Source organism: Oncorhynchus clarkii, chromosome 5 (genome assembly GCF_045791955.1).
Source record: "Oncorhynchus clarkii lewisi isolate Uvic-CL-2024 chromosome 5, UVic_Ocla_1.0, whole genome shotgun sequence".
Classification (NCBI taxonomy): Eukaryota; Metazoa; Chordata; class Actinopteri; order Salmoniformes; family Salmonidae; genus Oncorhynchus; species Oncorhynchus clarkii.
The window spans coordinates 1,160,817-1,187,669 of record NC_092151.1 but is presented as its reverse complement, the minus strand read 5'-3'; the positions used below and the strand labels follow the sequence as shown (position 1 = coordinate 1,187,669).

The 26,853-nt window shown below is 40.6% G+C and overlaps 1 protein-coding gene across 4 annotated transcripts in view; it reads right to left on the bottom strand.

Annotated features, from left to right (window-relative positions):
• LOC139408249 (ciliary neurotrophic factor receptor subunit alpha-like) overlaps window positions 1-26,853 on the bottom strand; it is a 447,111-nt gene that overhangs the window by 265,617 nt on the left and 154,641 nt on the right. For all 4 annotated transcript variants that reach the window (XM_071151924.1, XM_071151923.1, XM_071151922.1 and 1 more), the window contains exon 2: window positions 23,490-23,571. In XM_071151924.1, the coding sequence (XP_071008025.1) occupies window positions 23,490-23,571 (82 nt within the window). The remainder of the gene's footprint in view (window positions 1-23,489; window positions 23,572-26,853) is intronic.

Sequence of the window (26,853 nt, the reverse complement as noted above, 5' to 3'; positions counted from 1 at the left end):
TCCATCCCTCCTAAATCCCTCCTCCGTCCCTCCTCCATCCCTCCTCCGTCCCTCCTCCATCCCTCCTCCGTCCCTCCTCCATCCCATCCTCCATCCCTCCTCAGTCCCTCCTCCATCCCTCCTCCGTCCCTCCCCCGTCCCTCGTAAATCCCTCCTCCGTCCCTCCTACATCCCTCCCCCATCCCTCTTCCAACCCTCCTCCGTCCCTCCTCCATCCCTCCGCCATCCCTCCTCCATCCATCCTAAATCCCTCCTCCATCCCTCCTAAATCCCTCCTCCGTCCCTCCTCAATCCATCATCCGTCCCTCCTCCATCCCTCCTCCATCTCTCTTCCGTCCCTCCTATGTCCCTCCTCCATCCCTCTTCTTGTCCTTCTGTCCTTCTAGCTCCAAAAGCACAGTAATACATAACTAAATGCTTGTGTTTCTACAGTAGAGTAATACATAACTAAATGCTTGTGTTTCTACAGTAGAGTAATACATAACTAAATGCTTGTGTTTCTACAGTACAGTAATACATGACTAAATGCTTGTGTTTCTAGCTCCAACAGCACAGTAATACATAACTAAATGCTTGTGTTTCTACAGTAGAGTGATACATAACTAAATGCTTGTGTTTCTACAGTAGAGTGATACATAACTAAATGCTTGTGTTTCTACAGTACAGTAATACATAACTAAATGCTTGTGTTTCTAGCTCCAACAGCACAGTAATACATAACTAAATGCTTGTGTTTCTACAGTACAGTAATACATAACTAAATGCTTGTGTTCCTAGCAGTACAGTAATACATAACTAAATGCTTGTGTTCCTAGCTCCAACAGTACAGTAATACATAACTAAATGCTTGTGTTTCTACAGTACAGTAATACATAACTAAATGCTTGTGTTTCTACAGTACAGTAATACATAACTAAATGCTTGTGTTCCTAGCAGTGCAGTAATACATAACTAAATGCTTGTGTTCCTCGCAGTGCAGTAATACATAACTAAATGCTTGTGTTTCTACAGTACAGTAATACATAACTAAACGCTTGTGTTCCTAGCAGTGCAGTAATACATAACTAAACGCTTGTGTTCCTAGCAGTGCAGTAATACATAACTAAATGCTTGTGTTTCTACAGTGCAGTAATACATAACTAAATGCTTGTGTTCCTAGCAGTGCAGTAATACATAACTAAATGCTTGTGTTTCTACAGTACAGTAATACATAACTAAATGCTTGTGTTCCTAACAGTGCAGTAATACATAACTAAACGCTTGTGTTCCTAGCAGTGCAGTAATACATAACTAAATGCTTGTGTTTCTACAGTGCAGTAATACATAACTAAATGCTTGTGTTCCTAGCAGTGCAGTAATACATAACTAAATGCTTGTGTTCCTAGCAGTGCAGTAATACATAACTAAATGCTTGTGTTCCTAGCAGTGCAGTAATACATAACTAAATGCTTGTGTTTCTACAGTACAGTAATACATAACTAAATGCTTGTGTTTCTACAGTGCAGTAACACATAACTAAATGCTTGTGTTTCTACAGTACAGTAATACATAACTAAATGCTTGTGTTTCTACAGTGCAGTAACACATAACTAAATGCTTGTGTTTCTACAGTGCAGTAACACATAACTAAATGCTTGTGTTCCTAGCAGTACAGTAATACATAACTAAATGCTTGTGTTCCTAGCAGTGCAGTAATACATAACTAAATGTTTGTGTTCCTAGCAGTGCAGTAATACATAACTAAATGCTTGTGTTTCTAGCAGTGCAGTAATACATAACTAAATGCTTGTGTTCCTAGCAGTGCAGTAATACATAACTAAATGCTTGTGTTCCTAGCAGTGCAGTAACACATAACTAAATGCTTGTGTTTCTACAGTACAGTAATACATAACTAAATGCTTGTGTTCCTAGCAGTGCAGTAATACATAACTAAATGCTTGTGTTTCTACAGTGCAGTAATACATAACTAAATGCTTGTGTTCCTAGCAGTGCAGTAATACATAACTAAATGCTTGTGTTCCTAGCAGTGCAGTAACACATAACTAAATGCTTGTGTTTCTACAGTACAGTAATACATAACTAAATGCTTGTGTTTCTACAGTGCAGTAACACATAACTAAATGCTTGTGTTTCTACAGTGCAGTAACACATAACTAAATGCTTGTGTTCCTAGCAGTACAGTAATACATAACTAAATGCTTGTGTTCCTAGCAGTGCAGTAATACATAACTAAATGCTTGTGTTCCTAACAGTGCAGTAATACATAACTAAATGCTTGTGTTCCTAGCAGTACAGTAATACATAACTAAATGCTTGTGTTTCTAGCAGTGCAGTAATACATAACTAAATGCTTGTGTTTCTACAGTACAGTAATACATAACTAAATGCTTGTGTTCCTAGCAGTGCAGTAATACATAACTAAATGCTTGTGTTCCTAGCAGTGCAGTAATACATAACTAAATGCTTGTGTTCCTAGCAGTGCAGTAACACATAACTAAATGCTTGTGTTTCTACAGTACAGTAATACATAACTAAATGCTTGTGTTCCTAGCAGTACAGTAATACATAACTAAATGCTTGTGTTCCTAGCAGTGCAGTAATACATACCTAAATGCTTGTGTTTCTAACAGTGCAGTAATACATAACTAAATGCTTGTGTTCCTAACAGTGCAGTAATACATAACTAAATGCTTGTGTTCCTAGCAGTGCAGTAATACATAACTAAATGCTTGTGTTTCTACAGTGCAGTAATACATAACTAAATGCTTGTGTTCCTAGCAGTGCAGTAATACATAACTAAATGCTTGTGTTTCTACAGTGCAGTAATACATAACTAAATGCTTGTGTTTCTACAGTACAGTAATACATAACTAAATGCTTGTGTTTCTACAGTACAGTAATACATAACTAAATGCTTGTGTTCCTAACAGTGCAGTAATACATAACTAAATGCTTGTGTTCCTAGCAGTGCAGTAATACATAACTAAATGCTTGTGTTTCTACAGTGCAGTAATACATAACTAAATGCTTGTGTTCCTAGCAGTGCAGTAATACATAACTAAATGCTTGTGTTCCTAGCAGTGCAGTAATACATAACTAAATGCTTGTGTTTCTACAGTGCAGTAATACATAACTAAACGCTTGTGTTCCTAGCAGTACAGTAATACATAACTAAATGCTTGTGTTTCTAGCAGTGCAGTAATACATAACTAAATGCTTGTGTTTCTAGCAGTGCAGTAATACATAACTAAATGCTTGTGTTTCTAGCAGTGCAGTAATACATAACTAAATGCTTGTGTTTCTAACAGTGCAGTAATACATAACTAAATGCTTGTGTTTCTAGCAGTGCAGTAATACATAACTAAATGCTTGTGTTTCTAACAGTGCAGTAATACATAACTAAATGCTTGTGTTTCTACAATGCAGTAATACATAACTAAATGCTTGTGTTCCTAGCAGTGCAGTAATACATAACTAAATGCTTGTGTTTCTACAGTGCAGTAACACATAACTAAATGCTTGTGTTCCTAGCAGTGCAGTAATACATAACTAAATGCTTGTGTTTCTACAGTGCAGTAATACATAACTAAATGCTTGTGTTTCTACAGTGCAGTAATACATAACTAAATGCTTGTGTTCCTAGCAGTGCAGTAATACATAACTAAATGCTTGTGTTCCTAGCAGTGCAGTAATACATAACTAAATGCTTGTGTTTCTACAGTGCAGTAATACATAACTAAATGCTTGTGTTCCTAGCAGTGCAGTAATACATAACTAAATGCTTGTGTTCCTACAGTGCAGTAATACATAACTAAATGCTTGTGTTCCTAGCAGTGCAGTAATACATAACTAAATGCTTGTGTTTCTACAGTACAGTAATACATAACTAAATGCTTGTGTTTCTACAGTGCAGTAATACATAACTAAATGCTTGTGTTCCTAGCAGTGCAGTAATACATAACTAAATGCTTGTGTTTCTACAGTACAGTAATACATAACTAAATGCTTGTGTTCCTAACAGTGCAGTAATACATAACTAAACGCTTGTGTTCCTAGCAGTGCAGTAATACATAACTAAATGCTTGTGTTTCTACAGTGCAGTAATACATAACTAAATGCTTGTGTTCCTAGCAGTGCAGTAATACATAACTAAATGCTTGTGTTCCTAGCAGTGCAGTAATACATAACTAAATGCTTGTGTTCCTAGCAGTGCAGTAATACATAACTAAATGCTTGTGTTTCTACAGTACAGTAATACATAACTAAATGCTTGTGTTTCTACAGTGCAGTAACACATAACTAAATGCTTGTGTTTCTACAGTACAGTAATACATAACTAAATGCTTGTGTTTCTACAGTGCAGTAACACATAACTAAATGCTTGTGTTTCTACAGTGCAGTAACACATAACTAAATGCTTGTGTTCCTAGCAGTACAGTAATACATAACTAAATGCTTGTGTTCCTAGCAGTGCAGTAATACATAACTAAATGCTTGTGTTCCTAGCAGTGCAGTAATACATAACTAAATGCTTGTGTTTCTAGCAGTGCAGTAATACATAACTAAATGCTTGTGTTCCTAGCAGTGCAGTAATACATAACTAAATGCTTGTGTTCCTAGCAGTGCAGTAACACATAACTAAATGCTTGTGTTTCTACAGTACAGTAATACATAACTAAATGCTTGTGTTCCTAGCAGTGCAGTAATACATAACTAAATGCTTGTGTTTCTACAGTGCAGTAATACATAACTAAATGCTTGTGTTCCTAGCAGTGCAGTAATGCATAACTAAATGCTTGTGTTCCTAGCAGTGCAGTAACACATAACTAAATGCTTGTGTTTCTACAGTACAGTAATACATAACTAAATGCTTGTGTTTCTACAGTACAGTAACACATAACTAAATGCTTGTGTTTCTACAGTGCAGTAACACATAACTAAATGCTTGTGTTCCTAGCAGTACAGTAATACATAACTAAATGCTTGTGTTCCTAGCAGTGCAGTAATACATAACTAAATGCTTGTGTTCCTAACAGTGCAGTAATACATAACTAAATGCTTGTGTTCCTAGCAGTACAGTAATACATAACTAAATGCTTGTTTTTCTAGCAGTGCAGTAATACATAACTAAATGCTTGTGTTTCTACAGTACAGTAATACATAACTAAATGCTTGTGTTCCTAGCAGTGCAGTAATACATAACTAAATGCTTGTGTTCCTAGCAGTGCAGTAATACATAACTAAATGCTTGTGTTCCTAGCAGTGCAGTAATACATAACTAAATGCTTGTGTTTCTACAGTGCAGTAATACATAACTAAATGCTTGTGTTTCTACAGTACAGTAATACATAACTAAATGCTTGTGTTTCTACAGTACAGTAATACATAACTAAATGCTTGTGTTCCTAACAGTGCAGTAATACATAACTAAATGCTTGTGTTCCTAGCAGTGCAGTAATACATAACTAAATGCTTGTGTTTCTACAGTGCAGTAATACATAACTAAATGCTTGTGTTCCTAGCAGTGCAGTAATACATAACTAAATGCTTGTGTTCCTAGCAGTGCAGTAATACATAACTAAATGCTTGTGTTTCTACAGTGCAGTAATACATAACTAAACGCTTGTGTTCCTAGCAGTACAGTAATACATAACTAAATGCTTGTGTTTCTAGCAGTGCAGTAATACATAACTAAATGCTTGTGTTTCTAGCAGTGCAGTAATACATAACTAAATGCTTGTGTTTCTAGCAGTGCAGTAATACATAACTAAATGCTTGTGTTTCTAACAGTGCAGTAATACATAACTAAATGCTTGTGTTTCTAGCAGTGCAGTAATACATAACTAAATGCTTGTGTTTCTAACAGTGCAGTAATACATAACTAAATGCTTGTGTTTCTACAATGCAGTAATACATAACTAAATGCTTGTGTTCCTAGCAGTGCAGTAATACATAACTAAATGCTTGTGTTTCTACAGTGCAGTAACACATAACTAAATGCTTGTGTTCCTAGCAGTGCAGTAATACATAACTAAATGCTTGTGTTTCTACAGTGCAGTAATACATAACTAAATGCTTGTGTTTCTACAGTGCAGTAATACATAACTAAATGCTTGTGTTTCTACAGTGCAGTAATACATAACTAAATGCTTGTGTTCCTAGCAGTACAGTAATACATAACTAAATGCTTGTGTTCCTAGCAGTGCAGTAATACGTAACTAAATGCTTGTGTTCCTAGCAGTGCAGTAATACATAACTAAATGCTTGTGTTTCTACAGTGCAGTAATACATAACTAAATGCTTGTGTTCCTAGCAGTGCAGTAATACATAACTAAATGCTTGTGTTCCTAGCAGTGCAGTAATACATAACTAAATGCTTGTGTTTCTACAGTGCAGTAATACATAACTAAATGCTTGTGTTCCTAGCAGTGCAGTAATACATAACTAAATGCTTGTGTTCCTAGCAGTGCAGTAATACATAACTAAATGCTTGTGTTCCTAGCAGTGCAGTAATACATAACTAAATGCTTGTGTTCCTAGCAGTGCAGTAACACATAACTAAATGCTTGTGTTCCTAGCAGTGCAGTAATACATAACTAAATGCTTGTGTTCCTAGCAGTGCAGTAATACATAACTAAATGCTTGTGTTTCTACAGTGCAGTAATACATAACTAAATGCTTGTGTTCCTAGCAGTGCAGTAATACATAACTAAATGCTTGTGTTTCTACAGTACAGTAATACATAACTAAATGCTTGTGTTCCTAGCAGTGCAGTAATACATAACTAAATGCTTGTGTTCCTAGCAGTGCAGTAATACATAACTAAATGCTTGTGTTCCTAACAGTGCAGTAATACATAACTAAATGCTTGTGTTCCTAGCAGTGCAGTAATACATAACTAAATGCTTGTGTTTCTACAGTACAGTAATACATAACTAAATGCTTGTGTTTCTACAGTACAGTAATACATAACTAAATGCTTGTGTTTCTACAGTACAGTAATACATAACTAAATGCTTGTGTTTCTACAGTGCAGTAATACATAACTAAATGCTTGTGTTTCTACAGTACAGTAATACATAACTAAATGCTTGTGTTCCTAGCAGTGCAGTAATACATAACTAAACGCTTGTGTTCCTAGCAGTGCAGTAATACATAACTAAATGCTTGTGTTCCTAGCAGTGCAGTAATACATAACTAAATGCTTGTGTTCCTAGCAGTGCAGTAATACATAACTAAATGCTTGTGTTCCTAGCAGTGCAGTAATACATAACTAAATGCTTGTGTTCCTAACAGTGCAGTAATACATAACTAAATGCTTGTGTTCCTAGCAGTGCAGTAATACATAACTAAATGCTTGTGTTCCTAGCAGTGCAGTAATACATAACTAAATGCTTGTGTTCCTAACAGTGCAGTAATACATAACTAAATGCTTGTGTTTCTACAGTGCAGTAATACATAACTAAATGCTTGTGTTTCTAGCAGTGCAGTAATACATAACTAAATGCTTGTGTTCCTAGCAGTGCAGTAACACATAACTAAATGCTTGTGTTCCTAACAGTGCAGTAACACATAAATAAATGCTTGTGTTCCTAGCAGTGCAGTAATACATAACTAAATGCTTGTGTTTCTACAGTGCAGTAGTATCTAACAAATCACAACAAGTCAAATAAATATAAAAAGTAAAATAATGGAATTAGGAAACATAGAAATATTAGAACGAGCAATGTCAGAGTCCGAAGTATATATATATATACACACACTACCGTTCAAAAGTTTGGGGTCACTTAGAAATGTCCTTGATTTGGAAAGAAAAGCAATTTTTTTCCATTAAAACAACATCAATTGATCAGAAATACAGAGTTATACTGATAGAAGGGTTAGAGGTATACTGATAGAAGGGTTAGAGTTATACTGATAGAAGGGTTAGAGGTATACTGATAGAAGGGTTAGAGGTATACTGATAGAAGGGTTAGAGGTATACTGATAGAAGGGTTAGAGGTATACTGATAGAAGGGTTAGAGGTATACTGATAGAAGGGTTAGAGGTATACTGATAGAAGGGTTAGAGGTATACTGATAGAAGGGTTAGAGTTATACTGATAGAAGGGTTAGAGGTATACTGATAGAAGGGTTAGAGTTATACTGATAGAAGGGTTAGAGGTATACTGATAGAAGGGTTAGAGTTATACTGATAGAAGGGTTAGTTATACTGATAGAAGGGTTAGAGGTATACTGATAGAAGGGTTAGAGGTATACTGATAGAAGGGTTAGAGGTATACTGATAGAAGGGTTAGAGGTATACTGATAGAAGGGTTAGAGTTATACTGATAGAAGGGTTAGAGGTATACTGATAGAAGGGTTAGAGGTATACTGATAGAAGGGTTAGAGGTATACTGATAGAAGGGTTAGAGTTATACTGATAGAAGGGTTAGTTATACTGATAGAAGGGTTAGAGGTATACTGATAGAAGGGTTAGAGTTATACTGATAGAAGGGTTAGAGTTATACTGATAGAAGGGTTAGAGGTATACTGATAGAAGGGTTAGAGTTATACTGATAGAAGGGTTAGAGGTATACTGATAGAAGGGTTAGAGGTATACTGATAGAAGGGTTAGAGGTATACTGATAGAAGGGTTAGAGGTATACTGATAGAAGGGTTAGAGGTATACTGATAGAAGGGTTAGAGTTATACTGATAGAAGGGTTAGAGGTATACTGATAGAAGGGTTAGAGTTATACTGATAGAAGGGTTAGAGTTATACTGATAGAAGGGTTAGAGGTATACTGATAGAAGGGTTAGAGTTATACTGATAGAAGGGTTAGAGTTATACTGATAGAAGGGTTAGAGGTATACTGATAGAAGGGTTAGAGTTATACTGATAGAAGGGTTAGAGTTATACTGATAGAAGGGTTAGAGGTATACTGATAGAATGGTTAGAGGTATACTGATAGAAGGGTTAGAGGTATACTGATAGAAGGGTTAGAGGTATACTGATAGAAGGGTTAGAGTTATACTGATAGAAGGGTTAGAGGTATACTGATAGAAGGGTTAGAGTTATACTGATAGAAGGGTTAGAGGTATACTGATAGAAGGGTTAGAGGTATACTGATAGAAGGGTTAGAGGTATACTGATAGAAGGGTTAGAGGTATACTGATAGAAGGGTTAGAGGTATACTGATAGAAGGGTTAGAGGTATACTGATAGAAGGGTTAGAGTTATACTGATAGAGGGGTTAGAGTTATACTGATAGAAGGGTTAGAGGTATACTGATAGAAGGGTTAGAGGTATACTGATAGAAGGGTTAGAGGTATACTGATAGAAGGGTTAGAGTTATACTGATAGAAGGGTTAGAGGTATACTGATAGAAGGGTTAGAGCAGGGGTGTCAAAGTCAAATGGACGGAGGGCCAAATAAAAAAATCAGCTACAAGACGAGGGCCGGACTGTTCGAATGTTCATTGAAAAATTTTTAAATGACGCATATAGTCTAGTGAACCTAATTGAACCTACTGAAAACCTAACAAATATATTACAATATGATCAGATAAATAAAGCAATATTTTCTTATGGCTCTGTCAGTAATCTTTAATTTTCAACAGACACAAAAGACAAATTTCCTTTATATAAATATCCCCATAACATGAACATTAAATGAAAGAAACCGGTATTCAAGGCACCATCAGTAGACTATATTTTCTATTTTAGCAAAAGTGGGCTAAATTTACTTCAAAGAAAAAACAATAATAGCAATTTTCTATCATCCACTCAACTGAAATATTTTTAAAATATAATTGGATTGAAATACAAAAAAATTAAGTGCAAAAATCTATTAATCAAAAACAACACTTTGTTTAAGGAGAAGTAACATGCAGTGAAAACAAATATTAAATTTTAACTTTTAAACTTGAACTGAGTAAAAACTCTAAATATGTGATTGCACAGTAATGTTCACTTGTTTGAGGTTGAGGGTGATACTTGGTGGTGTCCCATCTTTTCCACAAGTTCATCAATGTTCGGGGTAAGGCTCTGAGCTGAAGAAATCCTCAGAATTGAGTGGAGGTGTTCAGCAGTAAGTCGACTTCTGTGTGATGTTTTGTTCAGGTTCATCAAAGAAAACAGTTGTTCACACAGGTATGTGCTGCCAAACATAGACAACGTTTGAGCAGCCTGGATGCGCAGCTGGGGCATTGTGCCGGGGAGGAAACGGGCGAACTCCGCAGCACCCACTGCCGCATATTTTGCCCTCAGTGCATCATTGCATTGGAGGTCAATCAACTCCATTTGGAGGTTTGGTGGTGAGCTTTCCACGTCAACAGCAAATGGGTTACCGAGCAGTTCCAACCTGCTTTTTTGTGCTTCAAAGTCAGCAAATCGGCGTCGAAAGTCAGCGGCAAGCATACCTATTTTATCAGCCAACTGTGTGCTCGGGAACGCACTGGTAGAGAGCTTCTCTTTCATGGTCTGGCAGCTGGGAAAGTGGCTCAAATTTTCTTTCCGCATCTGCGTCTCCCACAGAGTCAGTTTGGTTTTAAATGCCTTCACTGTACTGTACATATCAGAGATGACACGATCCCGACCCTGCAGCTGCAAGTTTATTGCATTCAGATGACTCGTAATGTCACACAGAAAAGCCATTTCACACAGAAACATTTCGTCTCGGAGTTGTGTTGTGTCTTTCCCTTTGCTGTCCAAGAACAGACAAATCTCCTCACGAAGCTCGAAACATCTTTGAAGCACCTTTCCCTGGCTTAGCCATCGCACCTCTGTGTGATAAGGCAAATCACCATGCTCCGTTTCTAACTCCGTCAGAAATGCCTTGAAATGGCGGTGATTCAAACCTTTGGCTCTGATAAAGTTAACTGTGCGCGTGATGATGCTCATTACATGCTCCATTTTCAAGGCTTTACCGCACAACGCTTCCTGGTGTATGATACAATGATAAGCTGTCAGCTCACCTGTCGCGTTTTCCTCTTGCATCTTTTCCCGTATCTTCGCCACCAGTCCGCTCCTGTGTCCACACATCGCAGGTGCTCCGTCGGTTGTCAAACCCACGAGTTTTTCCCAAGGCAGCTCCATCTCATTTACACATCTTGACACCTCTTCATACAAATCATGCCCCGTAGTTGTGCCATGCATAGGACGTAAAGCCAAAAACTCCTCTGTCACGCTTAGGTTGGAGTCCACTCCGCGGATGAAAATTGACAACTGGGCAATGTCAGAAATGTCGGTGCTCTCATCCACAGCCAAGGAATATGCAATAAAATCTTTTCCCTTTTTCACAAGCTGCTCTTTTAGATTGATGGACAACTGGTCTACTCTCTCGGCAATGGTGTTTCTGCTCAGACTCACATTTAAAAAGAGTTGCCTTTTTTCTGGGCAAACTTCGTCACAAACTTTAATCATGCAGTTTTTGATGAAATCCCCCTCCGTAAATGGCCGGGCTGATTTAGCGATCTCTTCTGCCAAAATAAAACTGGCCTTGACAGCAGCCTGGCCTTGTGATTTGGCTTTTTTGAACAGAGCCTGTCGAGATTTGAGGCCTCGTTTTAATTCCTCTGCCTTTTGTAGCCTTTGTTCCATGTCCATATTCTTGTTTTTGTCCGCGTGTTTCGTTTCATAATGTCGTCTCAGATTATACTCTTTCAGTACCGCCACACTTTCTCCACACAGAAGACACACAGGTTTTCCAGCTACCTTCGTGAACATATACTCCGACTCCCACCTTGTTTGAAACCCCCGGTTCTCAGTATCCACCTTCCGTTTTGCCATTTTTGATGGGTATCTGAAAGTTAATTTTACTGTGATGCTGACGACTGCTGTGCCAATAAATATTGAAATGAAGCAGCCTACTGCTCGGTGCGTCACCTTTGCATTGTGGGAAATGTAGTATTGGTGCGTGTAAAAGATCTGCGGGCTGCCGGCTTGCTCCGGTTCTAATAATAAATCAAGATCATCCCAGGGGCCGTAAAAAACCTTCTTGCGGGCCGGATGTGGCCCGCGGGCCTTGACTCTGACATATGTGGGTTAGAGGTATACTGATAGAAGGGTTAGAGGTATACTGATAGAAGGGTTAGAGTTATACTGATAGAAGGGTTAGAGGTATACTGATAGAAGGGTTAGAGGTATACTGATAGAAGGGTTAGAGTTATACTGATAGAAGGGTTAGAGTTATACTGATAGAAGAACAGACTTGCGTTGGCCAACAAACAAGAGCAAAGGACATTAGACCGGTGTAAATCTGTCCATTGGTCTGAGTCCAAATAATTGTTATTGTTCCAACCGTTGTGTCTTTGTTAAATGCAGAGAAGGTGAACAGATTATCTCTGCATGTATGGTTCCCACCGTGAAGCATGGAGGAGGAGGTATGAATGTGTGTGGGTGCTGCCCCTGGTCCAAATGAAAGTGAAATGGTGCGCAGAGGAAAGTTCTCAGATGCGTATCTCGTTTGTGCACATTTCGAAGCATCCCAGGATTGTTGAAAAACAAACACGGAAAAAATGATGCAAAAGGTATTGAAAAAAATGGCTCTGGTTTTGACCTGTAGCGAGTGCACATTCACATCTCATATATCCTGACTACAATAGTTTATAAGTTAATAAATACGTACTGTGTTAATTCTGGCATGTTTACCATCCTACAATATCCACAACAGTGTCATAGATCGCAGGTTAACTAATGACGAATTGGTAGCTAGGTAGCTACACACTAATAATGTGTTGCTATTGTTGGCCATCTATATTGCAAACTAACACTAGATTTAGGTGTTTTTCTTTACTTGAAAAAAACTAGCTTGCTAGCTAGATTAATGTGATTCACATATAGCTAGCTGATAAGAACGTACTCAAGAGAATAACTTCTGAGAATGAACTCAGAGCATAATTAAGAATGAGAAAGTATTTTTTATCCCAGTGTGTGGCATCAGAAAGTTGGGTCTTTGTGTTGGGGATGTTGTTATTGACCAGATGGTTGGGTCCTTGTATTTGTGATGTTGTTGCTTAACTACAATACTAATCAGTTAAATTAATACGATTCAGTTAGCTGATAATTCTATAGTAAAATGTCTACTCTTGCTTTATGTAGCTGTCTTGCTTCATCCAGTTGTCTTGCTTCATCTGTATTAGTTGAATATTTTTTTAAATGCAGTATCCCATCTAGAGCAGCAGCTTTCAAGGGTCGGGACACTAACCCAGACGCATAGAAGAAATCCCACTACGCCCTCCAACAAACAATCAAACAGGCAACGCGTCGATACAGGACTAAGATAGAATCCTAATACATTGTCTCTGACGCTGGTCAGATGTCGCAGGGCAAAGGGAAACCCAGCCAAGTGCTGTCCAGTGACACGAGCCTACCAGACGAGCTAAATAACTTCTATGCTTCAAGATAAGCAATACTGAACTATGCATGAGATCACCAGCTGTTCCGGAAGACCATGTGATCACGCTCTCTGTAGCCGATGTGAGTAAGACCTTTAAGCAGGTTAACTTTCACAAAGGCCAGACGAAATACCAGGACACATAATCAGACCATGCGCTAAACAGCTGGCAAGTGTCTTCTCTGACATGTTCAACCTCTCTCTGACCCCGCCTGTAATACCAACATATTTCAAGCAGACCACCATAGTCCATGTGCCCAAGAACACTAAGGTAAGCTGTCTAAATGACTATCACCCCATAGCACTCACATCTGCAGCCATGAAATTCTTTGAAAGGCAGGTCATGGCTCACATCCAAACCACCATCCCATAAACCCTGGACCCACTACAATTCGTACAAAGCCCCAACAGATCCACAGATGACACAATGTTTATAGCACTCCACACTGCCCTTTTCTACCTGGACAAAAGGAACACCTATGTGAGAATGCTGTTCATTGACTACAGCTCAGAATTCAACACCATAGTGCACTCAAAGCTTATCACTAAGCTAAGGACCCTGGGACTAAACACTTACCGCCCCCAGGTGGTAGAGGTAGGCAACAACATATCTGCCATGATGACTCCTCCGCACGGAGGCCCCCAGGGTTGCATGCTTAGCCCCCTGCTTTAATCCCTGTTCACCCAGGACTGCATGGCCACGAACCAAAACTATAATCAAGTTTGCTGACGACAAGAGTCAGAGACCTGGCAGTGTGTTGCAAGGACAACAACCTCTCCCTGAATATCAACAAGACAAAGGAGCTGTTCGTGGACTACAGTATACGGAGGGATACGGAGGGCCTGCTAAATAGTTAGTTAAACAGTTAACCAATTGCTTCTTGGACTATCAGCATTGACTATTTTTGCACTAACTCTTTTGACTCATCACATGTACTGCTGTTACAGTCTATTATCTATCCTTTACCCCTACCTACAGTATACTGCTGTTACTGTCTATTATCTATCCATTACCCCTACCTACAGTATACTGCTGCTACTGTCTATTATCTATCCTTTACCCCTACCTACAGTATACTGCTGTTATTGTATATTATCTATCCTTTACCCCTACCTACAGTATACTGCTGTTACTGTCTATTATTTATCCTTTACCCCTACCTACAGTATACTGCTGTTATTGTATATTATCTATCCTTTACCCCTACCTACAGTATACTGCTGTTACTGTCCATTATCTATCCTGGCTATTTTGAGGCTGTAATCGAACCCACAAATGCTGATGCTCCTGATACTCAACTAACAGTTTTCAGTTCTGCTGAAATTAATGATTGCAAATGGGTTTGCAAAAGGGTTTTCTAGTGATCATTTAGCCTTTTAAAATTATAAACATGGATTAGCTAACACAACGTGCCATTGGAATACAGGACTGATGGTTGCTGATAATGGGCCTCTGTACACCTATGAATATATTCCATAAAAAATCTGTAATTTCCAGCTACAATAGTCATTTACAACATTAACAATATCTACACTGTATTTCTGATCAATTTGATGTTATTTTAATGGACAAAATATTTGCTTTTCTTTCAAGAACAAGGACATTTCTCTAATTAGCTGCCAAAACAGAGACAGGTGACAATCTGTACAGCAGCACCATCTGTCTGTCACTGTGTTACCTCTAGTTACTGTGCCTTGCAAAAGTATCATCCCACTTGGCGTTTTTACTATTTTGTTTCATGGATGACTGGCTGACTGGCTGACTGACTGTTACAATCACAGAAATAGAGACAGACGGACTGACTGACTGACTGATTGACTGACTGACAGACTGACTGACTGGATGTTACAATCACAGAAATAGAGACAGACGGACTGACTGACTGACTGACTGACTGACTAACTGACAGACTGACTGACTGGATGTTACAATCACAGAAATAGAGACAGACGGACTGACTGACTGACTGACTGATTGACTGACTGACAGACTGACTGACTGGATGTTACAATCACAGAAATAGAGACAGACGGACTGACTGACTGACTGACTGACTGACTGACAGACTGACTGGATGTTACAATCACAGAAATAGAGACAGACGGACTGACTGACTGACTGACTGACTGATTGACTGGATGTTACAATCACAGAAATAGAGGATGACTGGCTGACTGACTGTTACAATCACAGAAATAGAGGATGACTGGCTGACTGACTGACTGACTGTTACAATCACAGAAATAGAGGATGACTGGCTGACTGACTGGCTGACTGACTGTTACAATCACACATATAAATATGAACTTCATCAAACAAAACATGCATGTATTGTGTAACATGAACATGAAGATAATTCAAGGTTAGTGATTCATTTTATCCTTATTTCTGCTTTTTGTGAATGCTATAATTTACTGGCAAATAGCTGTGCTTATTGTGGTTTGGTGGAGACCTAACATAATCGTTTGTGGTGCTTTCGCTGAAAAGCCTATTTGAAATCGGACACTTTGGTGGGATTAACAACAAGATTACCTTTAAAATGATATAAGACACATGTATGTTTTAGGAATTGTAATTATGAGAATTCTGTGGTTTGAATTTGGCTCCCTCTATTTTCACTGGTAGTTGTCATATCGATCCCGGTATTGGGATTGCCGCCATATCAAGTTAAATAAAGTCCACCTGTGTGCAATCTAAGTGATCTCAGTAAATATACACCTGTTCTGAAAGGCCCCAGAGTCTGCAACACCACTAAGCAAGTGGCACCACCAAGCAAGCAGCATCATGAAGACCAAGGAGCTCTCCAAACAGGTCAGGGACAAAGTTGTGGAGAAGTACAGATCAGGGTTGGGTTATAAAAAAATATCAGAAACTTTTCACATCCCACGGGGCACCACTACATCTATTATTAAAAAATTGAAAGAATATGGCACCACAACAAACCTGCCAAGAGAGGGCCGCCCACCAAAACTCACGGACCAGGCATGGAGGGCATTAATCAAAGAGGCAACCAAGAGACCAAAGATAACCCTGAAGGAGCTGCAAAGCTCCACAGTGGAGATTGGAATATCTGTCCATAGGACCCCTTTAAGCCGTACACTCCACAGAGCTGGGCTTTATGGAAGAGTGGCCAGAAAAAAGCCATTGCTTAAAGATAAAAAGAAGCAAACACATTTGGTGTTCACCAAAAGGTATGTGGGAGACTCCCCAAACATATGGAAGAAGGTACTCTGATCAGATGAGACTGAAATGTAGCTTTTTGGCCATCAAGGAAAACGCTACATCTTGCGCAAACCCAACACCTCTCATCACCCAGAGAACACCATCCCCACAGTGAAGCATGGTGGTGGCAGCATCATGCTGTGGGGATGTTTTTCTTCGGCAGGGAATGGGGAACTGGTCAGAAGTGAAGGAATGATGGACAGCATTAAATACAGTGAAATTCTTGAGAGAAACCTGTTTCAATCTTCCAGAGATTTGAGACTGGAGGACAATAACCCTAAGCATACTGCCAAAGCAACACTTGAGTGGTTTATGTGGAAATATTGAAATGTCTTGGAATGGCCTGTTACCTCTAGTTAGCTGCCAACACAGAGGCAGACAGACAGACACACACACACTCCTAGCCTGGAGTACTCAGAAGCACCCTAGCAGTCTAAGCTCTCCCATCCACCCTCCCTTCCTTGCTACTCCCCCTCTCATCCACCCTCTCATCCGATATCTGTGTACGACCTTGTTTTTGTTTTATTTTTATTTCACCTTTATTTAACCAGGTAGGCTAGTTGAGAACACCTTTATTTAACCAGGTGGGCTAGTTGAGAACACCTTTATTTAACCAGGGAGGCTAGTTGAGAACACCTTTATTTAACCAGGTAGGCTAGTTGAGAACACCTTTATTTAACCAGGTAGGCTAGTTGAGAACACCTTTATTTAACCAGGTAGGCTAGTTGAGAACACCTTTATTTAACCAGGTAGGCTAGTTGAGAACACCTTTATTTAACCAGGTAGGCTAGTTGAGAACACCTTTATTTAACCAGGTGGGCTAGTTGAGAACACCTTTATTTAACCAGGTGGGCTAGTTGAGAACACCTTTATTTAACCAGGTGGGCTAGTTGAGAACACCTTTATTTAACCAGGTAGGCTAGTTGAGAACACCTTTATTTAACCAGGTAGGCTAGTTGAGAACACCTTTATTTAACCAGGTAGGCTAGTTGATGACACCTTTATTTAACCAGGTAGGCTAGTTGATGACACCTTTATTTAACCAGGTAGGCTAGTTGATGACACCTTTATTTAACCAGGTAGGCTAGTTGAGAACACCTTTATTTAACCAGGGAGGCTAGTTGAGAACACCTTTATTTAACCAGGTAGGCTAGTTGAGAACACCTTTATTTAACCAGGTAGGCTAGTTGAGAACACCTTTATTTAACCAGGTAGGCTAGTTGAGAACACCTTTATTTAACCTGGTAGGCTAGTTGAGAACACCTTTATTTAACCAGGTAGGCTAGTTGAGAACACCTTTATTTAACCAGGTAGGCTAGTTGATGACACCTTTATTTAACCAGGTAGGCTAGTTGATGACACCTTTATTTAACCAGGTAGGCTAGTTGATGACACCTTTATTTAACCAGGTAGGCTAGTTGAGAACACCTTTATTTAACCAGGGAGGCTAGTTGAGAACACCTTTATTTAACCAGGTAGGCTAGTTGAGAACACCTTTATTTAACCAGGTAGGCTAGTTGAGAACACCTTTATTTAACCTGGTAGGCTAGTTGAGAACACCTTTATTTAACCAGGTAGGCTAGTTGAGAACACCTTTATTTAACCAGGTAGGCCAGTTGAGAACACCTTTATTTAACCAGGTAGGCCAGTTGAGAACACCTTTATTTAACCAGGTAGGCTAGTTGAGAACACCTTTATTTAACCAGGTAGGCTAGTTGAGAACACCTTTATTTAACCAGGTAGGCTAGTTGAGAACACCTTTATTTAACCAGGTAGGCCAGTTGAGAACACCTTTATTTAACCAGGTAGGCTAGTTGAGAACACCTTTATTTAACCAGGTGGCCAGTTTAGAACAAGTTCTAATTTACAACTGAGACCTGGTCAAGATTAAGCAAAGCAGTGCAACACAAACAACAACACAGAGTTACACATGGAATAAACAAGTGTACAGTCAATAACACAATAGAAAAAAGAAAGTCTGTATACAGTGTGTGCAAATGGCATGAGGAGGTAAAGCAATAAATAGGCCATAGTAGCAAGTAATTACAATTTAGCAGATTAACACTGGAGTGATACATGAGCAGATGATGATGTGCAAGTAGAAATGCTGGTGTGCAAAATAGCAGAAAAGTACATAAAAACAATATGGGGATGAGGTAGATAGATTTACAGATGGACTATGTACAGCTGCAGCGATCGGTTAGCTGCTCAAATAGCTGATGTTTAAAGTTAGTGAAGAGAATATAAGTCTCCAGCTTCAGAGATTGTTGCAATTTGTTCCAGTCATTGGCAGCAGAGAACTGGAAGGAAATGCGGCCAAAGGAGGTGTTAGCTTTGGGGATGACCAGTGAGATATACCTGCTAAAACACGTGCTACGGGTGGGTGTTGTTATCGTGACCAGTGAGCTGAGATAAGGCAGAGCTTTATCTAGCATAGACTAATAGATGACCTGGAGCCAGTGGGTCTGGCGATGAATACATAGCGAGAGCCAGCCGACTACAGCATACAGTCGTGGCCAAAAGTTTTGAGAATGACACAAATATTAATTTTCACAAAGTCTGCTGCCTCAGTTTGTATGATGGCAATTTGCATATACTTCAGAATGTTATGAAGAGTGATCAGATGAATTGCAATTAATTGCAAAGTCCCTCTTTACCACACAAATGAACTGATTCCCCCAAAAACATAACCACTGCATTTCAGCTCTGCAACAAAAGGACATGTCAGTGATTCTCTCGTTAACACAGGTGTGAGTGTTGACGAGGACAAGGCTGGAAGCTTCAAAAGGAGGGTGGTGCTTGGGTTCATTGTTCTTCCTCTGTCAACCATGGTTACCTGCAAGGAAACACGTGCAATCATCATTACTTTGCACAAAAAGGGCTTCACAGGCAAAGATATTGTTGCCAGTAAGATTGCACCTAAATCAACCATTTATCAGATCATCAAGAACTTCAAGGAGAGCGGTTCAATTGTTGTGAAGAAGGCTTCAGGGCACCCAAGAAAGTCCAGCAAGCGTCAGGACCATCTCCTATAGTTGATTCAGCTGCGGGATCGGGGCACCACCAGTACAGAGCTTGCTCAGGAATGGCAGCAGGCAGGTGTGAGTGCATCTGCAGACACAGTGAGGCGAAGACTTTTGGAGGATGGCCTGGTGTCAAGAAGGGCAGCAAAGAAGCCACTTCTCTCCGGGAAAAACATCAGGGACGGATTCTGCAAAAGGTACAGGGATTGAACTGCTGAGGACTGGGGTAAAGTCATTGTCTCTGATGAATCCCCATTCCGATTGTTTGGGGCATCCGGAAAAAAGCTTGTCCGGAGAAGACAAGGTGAGCGCTACCATCAGTCCTGTGTCATACCAACAGTAAATAATCCTGAGACCATTCATGTGTGGGGTTGCTTCTCAGCCAATGGAGTGGGCTCACTCGCAATTTTGCCTAAGAACACAGCCATAAATAAAGAATGGTACCAACACATCCTCCAAGAGCAACTTCTCCCAACCATCCAGGAACAGTTTGGTGACGAACAATGCCTTTTCCAGCATGATGGAGCACCTTGCCATAAGTCAAAATTGATAACTAAGTGGTTCGGGAAAAAAACATCAATATTTTGGGTCCATGGCCAGGAAACTCCCCAGACCTTAATCCCATTGAGAACGGACAATCCTCAAGAGGTGGGTGAACAAACAAAAACCCACAAATTCTGACAAACTCCAAGCATTGATTATGCAAGAATGGGCTGCCATCAGTCAGGATGTGGCCTAGAAGTTAATTGACAGCATGCCAGGGCAGATTGCAGAGGTCTTGACAAAGAAGGGTCAAAACTGACTCTGCATCAAATTCATGTAATTGTCAATAAAAGCCTTATGAAATGCTTGTAATTATACTTCAGTATTCCATAGTAACATCTGACAAAAATATCTGAAGACACTGAAGCAGCAAACTTTGTGGAAATTAACATGTATGTTATTCTGAAAACTTTCGGCCACAACTGTAGTGGTGGGTGGTATATGGGGCTTTGGTGACAAAACAGACGGCACTGTGATAGACTGCATCCAGTTTGCTGAGTAGAGTGTTGGAGGCTATTTTGTAAATGGCATCGCCTAAGTCGAGGATCGGTAGGATAGTCAGTTTTACTAGGGTATGTTTGGTGGCGTGAGTGAAGGAGTCTTTGTTGCAAAATAGAAAGACGATTATAGATTTTATTTTGGATTGGAGATGTTTAATATGAGTCTGGAAGGAGATTTTCTTGCACCCTTACAGTTAACTGGTCCAACGCAATAGCGACCTGCCTCTCTCTCGTTGCACTCCACAAGGAGACTGCCTGTTATGCGAATGCAGTAAGCCAAGGTAAGTTGCTAGCTAGCATTAAACTTATCTTACAAAAAAACAATCAATCATAATCACTAGTTAACTACACATGGTTGATGATATTACTAGATATTATCTAGCGTGTCCTGCGTTACATATAATCTGACTGAGCATACGAGCATACAAGTATCTAAGTATCTGACTGAGCGGTGGTAGGCAGAAGCAGGCGCATAAACATTCATTCAAACAGCACTTTCGTGCGCTTTGCCAGCAGCTCTTTGTTGTGCGTCAAACATTGCGCTGTTTATGACTTCAAGCCTATCAACTCCCGAGATGAGACTGGTGTAACCGAAGTGAAATGGCGAGCTAGTTAGCGCGCGCTAATAGCTTTTCAAACGTCACTCGCTCTGAGCCTTCTAGTAGTTGTTCCCCTTGCTCTGCATGGGTAACGCTGCTTCGATGGTGGCTGTTGTCATTGTGTTGCTGGTTCGAGCCCAGGGAGGAGCGAGGAGAGGGACGGAAGCTATACTGTTACACTGGCAATACTAAAGTGCCTATAAGAACATCCGATAGTCAAAGGTTTGTGAAATACAAATGGTATAGAGGGAAATAGTCCTATAATAACTACAACCTAAAACTTCTTACCTGGGAATATTGAAGACTCATGTTAAAAGTATGTTCTCATGTTCTGAGCAAGGAACTGAAACGTTAGCTTTCTTACATAGCACATATTGCACTTTTACTTTCTTCTCCAACACTTTATTTTTGCATTATTTAAACCAAATTGAACATGTTTCATTACCTACTTGAGGCTAAATAGATTTTATTGATGTATTATATTAAGTTAAAATAAGTGTTCATTCAGTATTGTTGTAATTGTCATTATCACAAATAAATAAATAAAAATTGTCCGATTAATCGGTATCGGCTTTTTTGGTCCTCCAATAATTGGTATCGGTATCGGCGTTGAAAAATCATTATCGGTCAACTTCTAGTCCAGAGTATTGATGCTAGTCGGGCGGGCGGGTGCGAGCAGCGAACGGTTGAAAAGCATGCATTTAGTTTTACTTGCATTTACTTGTGACAGAGGAGACAGTCCTCTGCTGCTCAGAGGGGAGGGAGGAGAGAGGAATGGAGGATGGGAGAGAGGAGGGCCTCTGAGGTCTCACTCAGCCTCCAAACCCCATAGTCAGGTGACAGAGAGCAGGCTCTGAGCTCTGAGAACACAATACACTATGTTCTGATCCAAACAGCGACCGAAGGACAGAACCAAAGAAGAAGGGACAACAACAACACTGACAACATCAACAACAACAATGCTGACAACAACAACAACAATGACACTGACAACAACAACAACGACAACACTAACAACATCAACAATGACAACACTGACAACAACAACAATGACACTGACAACAACAACAACACTGACAGCAACAACAAAAACACTGACAACAACAACTGACAACAACAACACTGACAACACTGACACAAATAACACTGACAACAACAACAACACTGACAACAACAGTACTGACAGCAACAACAACAACAACACCAAAAACAACCCTGACAACACCAACACTGACAAAAACAATGCCGCTGATAACAACAACACCACTGACAACTACACTGACAAAAACAACAACACTGACAACAACAACAACACTGACAACAATAACAACACTGACAACACAAACAACAACAATGCTGCCAACAACAACAACAACAACAAACAACAAGAATGGTGCTGACAAGAAGAACAACACTAACAACAACAACACTGACAGCAACAACAAAAACACTGACAAGAACAACAACTGACAAGAACAACACTGACAACAATAACACTGACAACACCGACACAAACAACACTGACAACAACAACAACACTGACAACAACAGTACTGACAGCAACAACAACAACACACCAACAACAACAATGACAACAAAACAACCCTGACAACACCAACACTGACACAAACAACACCGCTGATAACAACAACACCACTGACAACTACACTGACAAAAACAACAACACTGACAACAACAACAACAACACTGACAACAACAATGCTGCCAACAACAACAACAACAAACAAAAAGAATGGCGCTGACAAGAAGAACAACACTAACAACAACAACACTGACAGCAACAACAAAAACACTGACAACAACAACAACTGACAACAACACTGACAACAACATCACTGCCAACACTGACACAAACAACACTGACAACAACAACAACACTGACAACAACAGTACTGACAGCAACAACAACAACAACACCAACAACAATGACAACAAAAACAACACTGACAACACCAACACTGACACAAACAGCACCGCTGATAACAACAACACCACTGACAACTACACTGACAACAACAACATCAACAACAACAATAATGAGTCCATGTGCAACAAGGTTGTTATATAATATATATCTCATCAATAGACAGACAGGCAGGGTAAAACCAGTGAGATAGATAGATAGATAGATAGATAGATAGATAGATAGATAGATAGATAGATAGATAGGATGGGTAGTTGTAGTAGGAGTGTGTTGGTTCTTACCTGTCTGGTTGCGTCTCTGCGCGTATGCCACCACCACAGCAGCTAGCACTACACAGCACAGCAACGTTACGGTGTTGGCCATCTGGAGACAGAGACACAGAGGAGCATGTCAGAGTCCTGCTGGGTCAGGGAGGGGCGGGACTGCACGGTCAGTCTGGAGGGAGACGGTTAGCGCCTCAGAGCTGAAGCACAGGCTTTCCCCTTCTCTCTCTGTTTCCTTTTACTATCACTCTTTATCTGCTTCTCTCTTTCTTACTCTCTCTCTCAGTCACTATCTCTCTGCCTCTATCTCCCCCCTCTGCGTTGCTCACTCAATCTATCACTCTCTGCTTCTCTCTCTCTCAATTCAATTTAAATTTAGGGGGCTTTATTGGCACGGGAAACATATGTTTACATTGCCAAAGCAAGTGAAATAGGTTATATTCTCTCTCTCTCTCTCTCTCTCTCTCTCTCTCTCTCTCTGTCTCTGTCTCTCTCTTTCCTATCTCTCTCTCTCTCCGTTGCTGTTTGTCCGTCCTCCTTCCTATGCATTGTTCAGCTAATCTGTGGGAGGGCCATCCCCAGGCAGGGTGAGGCAGCAGCAGCTCTTAAAGGACCAGCAGGCAGCCTGTAGGCGGTGGTAGAAAAATGACCCAATTGTCATACGTGAGTAAACGTAAAGATAACTTACTAGAAAATGAGTCAAGTAAAAGTGAAAGTCACCCAGTAAAATATAACTTGAGTTAAACGTATTTGGTTTTAAATACACTTAAGTATAAAAGTTAATGTAATTGCTAAAATATACTTACGTATCAAAAGTAAAAGTTTGATTGACCCAGTGTCGTCCCGATTTGGCATTGGTAGGCCGTCACTGTACATACTAATTAGTTTTTAGCTGACTTGCCTATTTAAAAAAGGTTAAAACATTTTTTTTAAATGTGTGTTTAATGATTCCGCAGCGAGGATGACCACCCCACATCTCCCCTTCATACATCTCGCCCACATCTCCCCCCACACCTCCCCACCCCACATCTCCCCACCCCACATCTCCCCTCCCCACATCTCCCCTCCACACCTCCCCACATCTCCCCCCCACATCCCCCCCACACCTCCCCACCCCACATCTCCACCCCACATCTCCACCCCCACATTTCCCCCACATCCCCCCCTCCCCACATCTCCCCACCTCACATCTCCCCCCCACACCTCCCCACCCCACATCTCCCCCCCACACCCCCCCACACCTCCCCACCCCACATCTCCACCCCACATCTCCCCCACATCTCCCCTCCCCACATTTCCCCACCCTACATCTCCCCACCCCACATCTCCTCTCCCACATAACCTCACATCTCCCCTCCCCACGTCTCGATACATCACCACCATCTCCACATCACATCTCCCCTCCCCACATCTCCCCACCATACACCTCCCCACCCCACATCTCCCCCATCTCTCCACCCCACATAACCTCCCATCTCCCCTCCCCACATCTCCATACAACACCACCCATCTCCCCTCCACACAACACCACCCATCTTCCCTCCACACAACACCACCCATCTCCTCTCCACACAACACCACCCATCCCCCCTCCACACAACACTACCCATCACCCCTCCACACAACACCACCCATCTCCCCTCCACACAACACCACCCATCTCCTCTCCACATAACACCACTCATCTCCCCTCCACACATCTCCCCTCCACACAACACCACCCATCTCCCCTCCACACAACACCACCCATCTCCCCTCCACACATCTCCCCTCCACACAACACCACCCATCTCCCCTCCACACATCTCCCCTCCACACAACACCACCCATCCCCCCTCCACACATCTCCCCTCCACACAACACCACCCATCTCCCTCCACACAACACCACCCATCTCCCCTCCACACAACACCACCCATCTCCCCTCCACACATCTCCTCTCCACACAACACCACTCATCTCCCCTCCACACATCTCCCCTCCACACAACACCACCCATCTCCCCTCCACACAACACCACCCATCTCCCCTCCACACATCTCCTCTCCACACAACACCACTCATCTCCCCTCCACACATCTCCCCTCCACACAACACCACCCATATCCCCTCCACACAACACCACCCATCTCCTCTCCACACAACACCACCTATCTCCCCTCCACATCTCCTCTCCACACATTAATTCCTGGCTCTTACATAAATCTTGTTAGGGCTAGGGTCCTTTATCTCAATTTCCACCAGACTGACATGCACAAAGTAAACTGCCTGTTGCTCTGTCCCTGAAGCCAGGATATGCATATGCTTGGTCCCATTGGAAAGATAACACTTTGAAGTTTGTAGAAATGTTAAAATAATGTAGAAGACCATAAGAAAATAGATATGGTAGGAGAAAATCCAAAGAAAAACCAACCGGAATTCTTAATTATTTTGAGAGCCCATGCTATTACAATGGAAAGTATAGGGAAATAATGAATTATAGCTCCCAGGAGTCTATGTTCACGGTTTCAGGCTTGTAACTTCCAAAATGAATGACAAAGAACAGTTTTAGTACAAGGACACAGTCTTGGAAATGTGTGTATGCGCGTGGAAAGAAGACAGAACGCACCTGCTAAAATTGGTTTCCTATTTAACATGCTTCTTTCCGTATGAAATATTGTAGTTTGATTACATTTTAGGGTATCTGGGGAGTCAATAGAAACATATTTGGACTTGTTGAGGTGAAGTTTAAGGTTAGATTTTCAGATTCCTATCTCTGCATGTTGAACGAGTGGATTACTCAAATCGATGGCTCCAACTAAACTGACTTTTTGGGATATAAAAAATGATTTTCTCGAACAAAACGACACTATATGTTATAGCTGGGACACTTTGGATGACAAATCAGAGAAAGATTTTCAAACATAAGTGAATATTTAATCGCTATTTGTGAATTTATGAAACCTGTGCTGGTGGAAAAATTTTGGGGTGCCATCCTCAAACAATCGCATGGCATGTTTTCGTTGTAATGGCTACTGTAAAAGAGACAGTGCAGATAGAATAACAAGAATGTAAGCTTTCAACTGATATAAGACACTATGTACCTAAACATCTGATATCCACATTTTTTTGATTATTTATTTGAGACCAGTTTAACCGGAAGATGTCCTAGCGGGACGCCTAGCCAAACAGGATAAAGACACAGCTCTCACATGAAGACACAGCTCTCATATGAAGACCCAGTTCTCACATAAAGACCCAGCTCTCACATAAAGACCCAGCTCTCACATAAAGACACAGCCCTCGCATAAAGACACAGCCCTCACATAAAGACACAGCTCTCACATAAAGACACAACTCCTTTATGAAGACACAGCTTTCACATGAAGACACAGCTCTCACA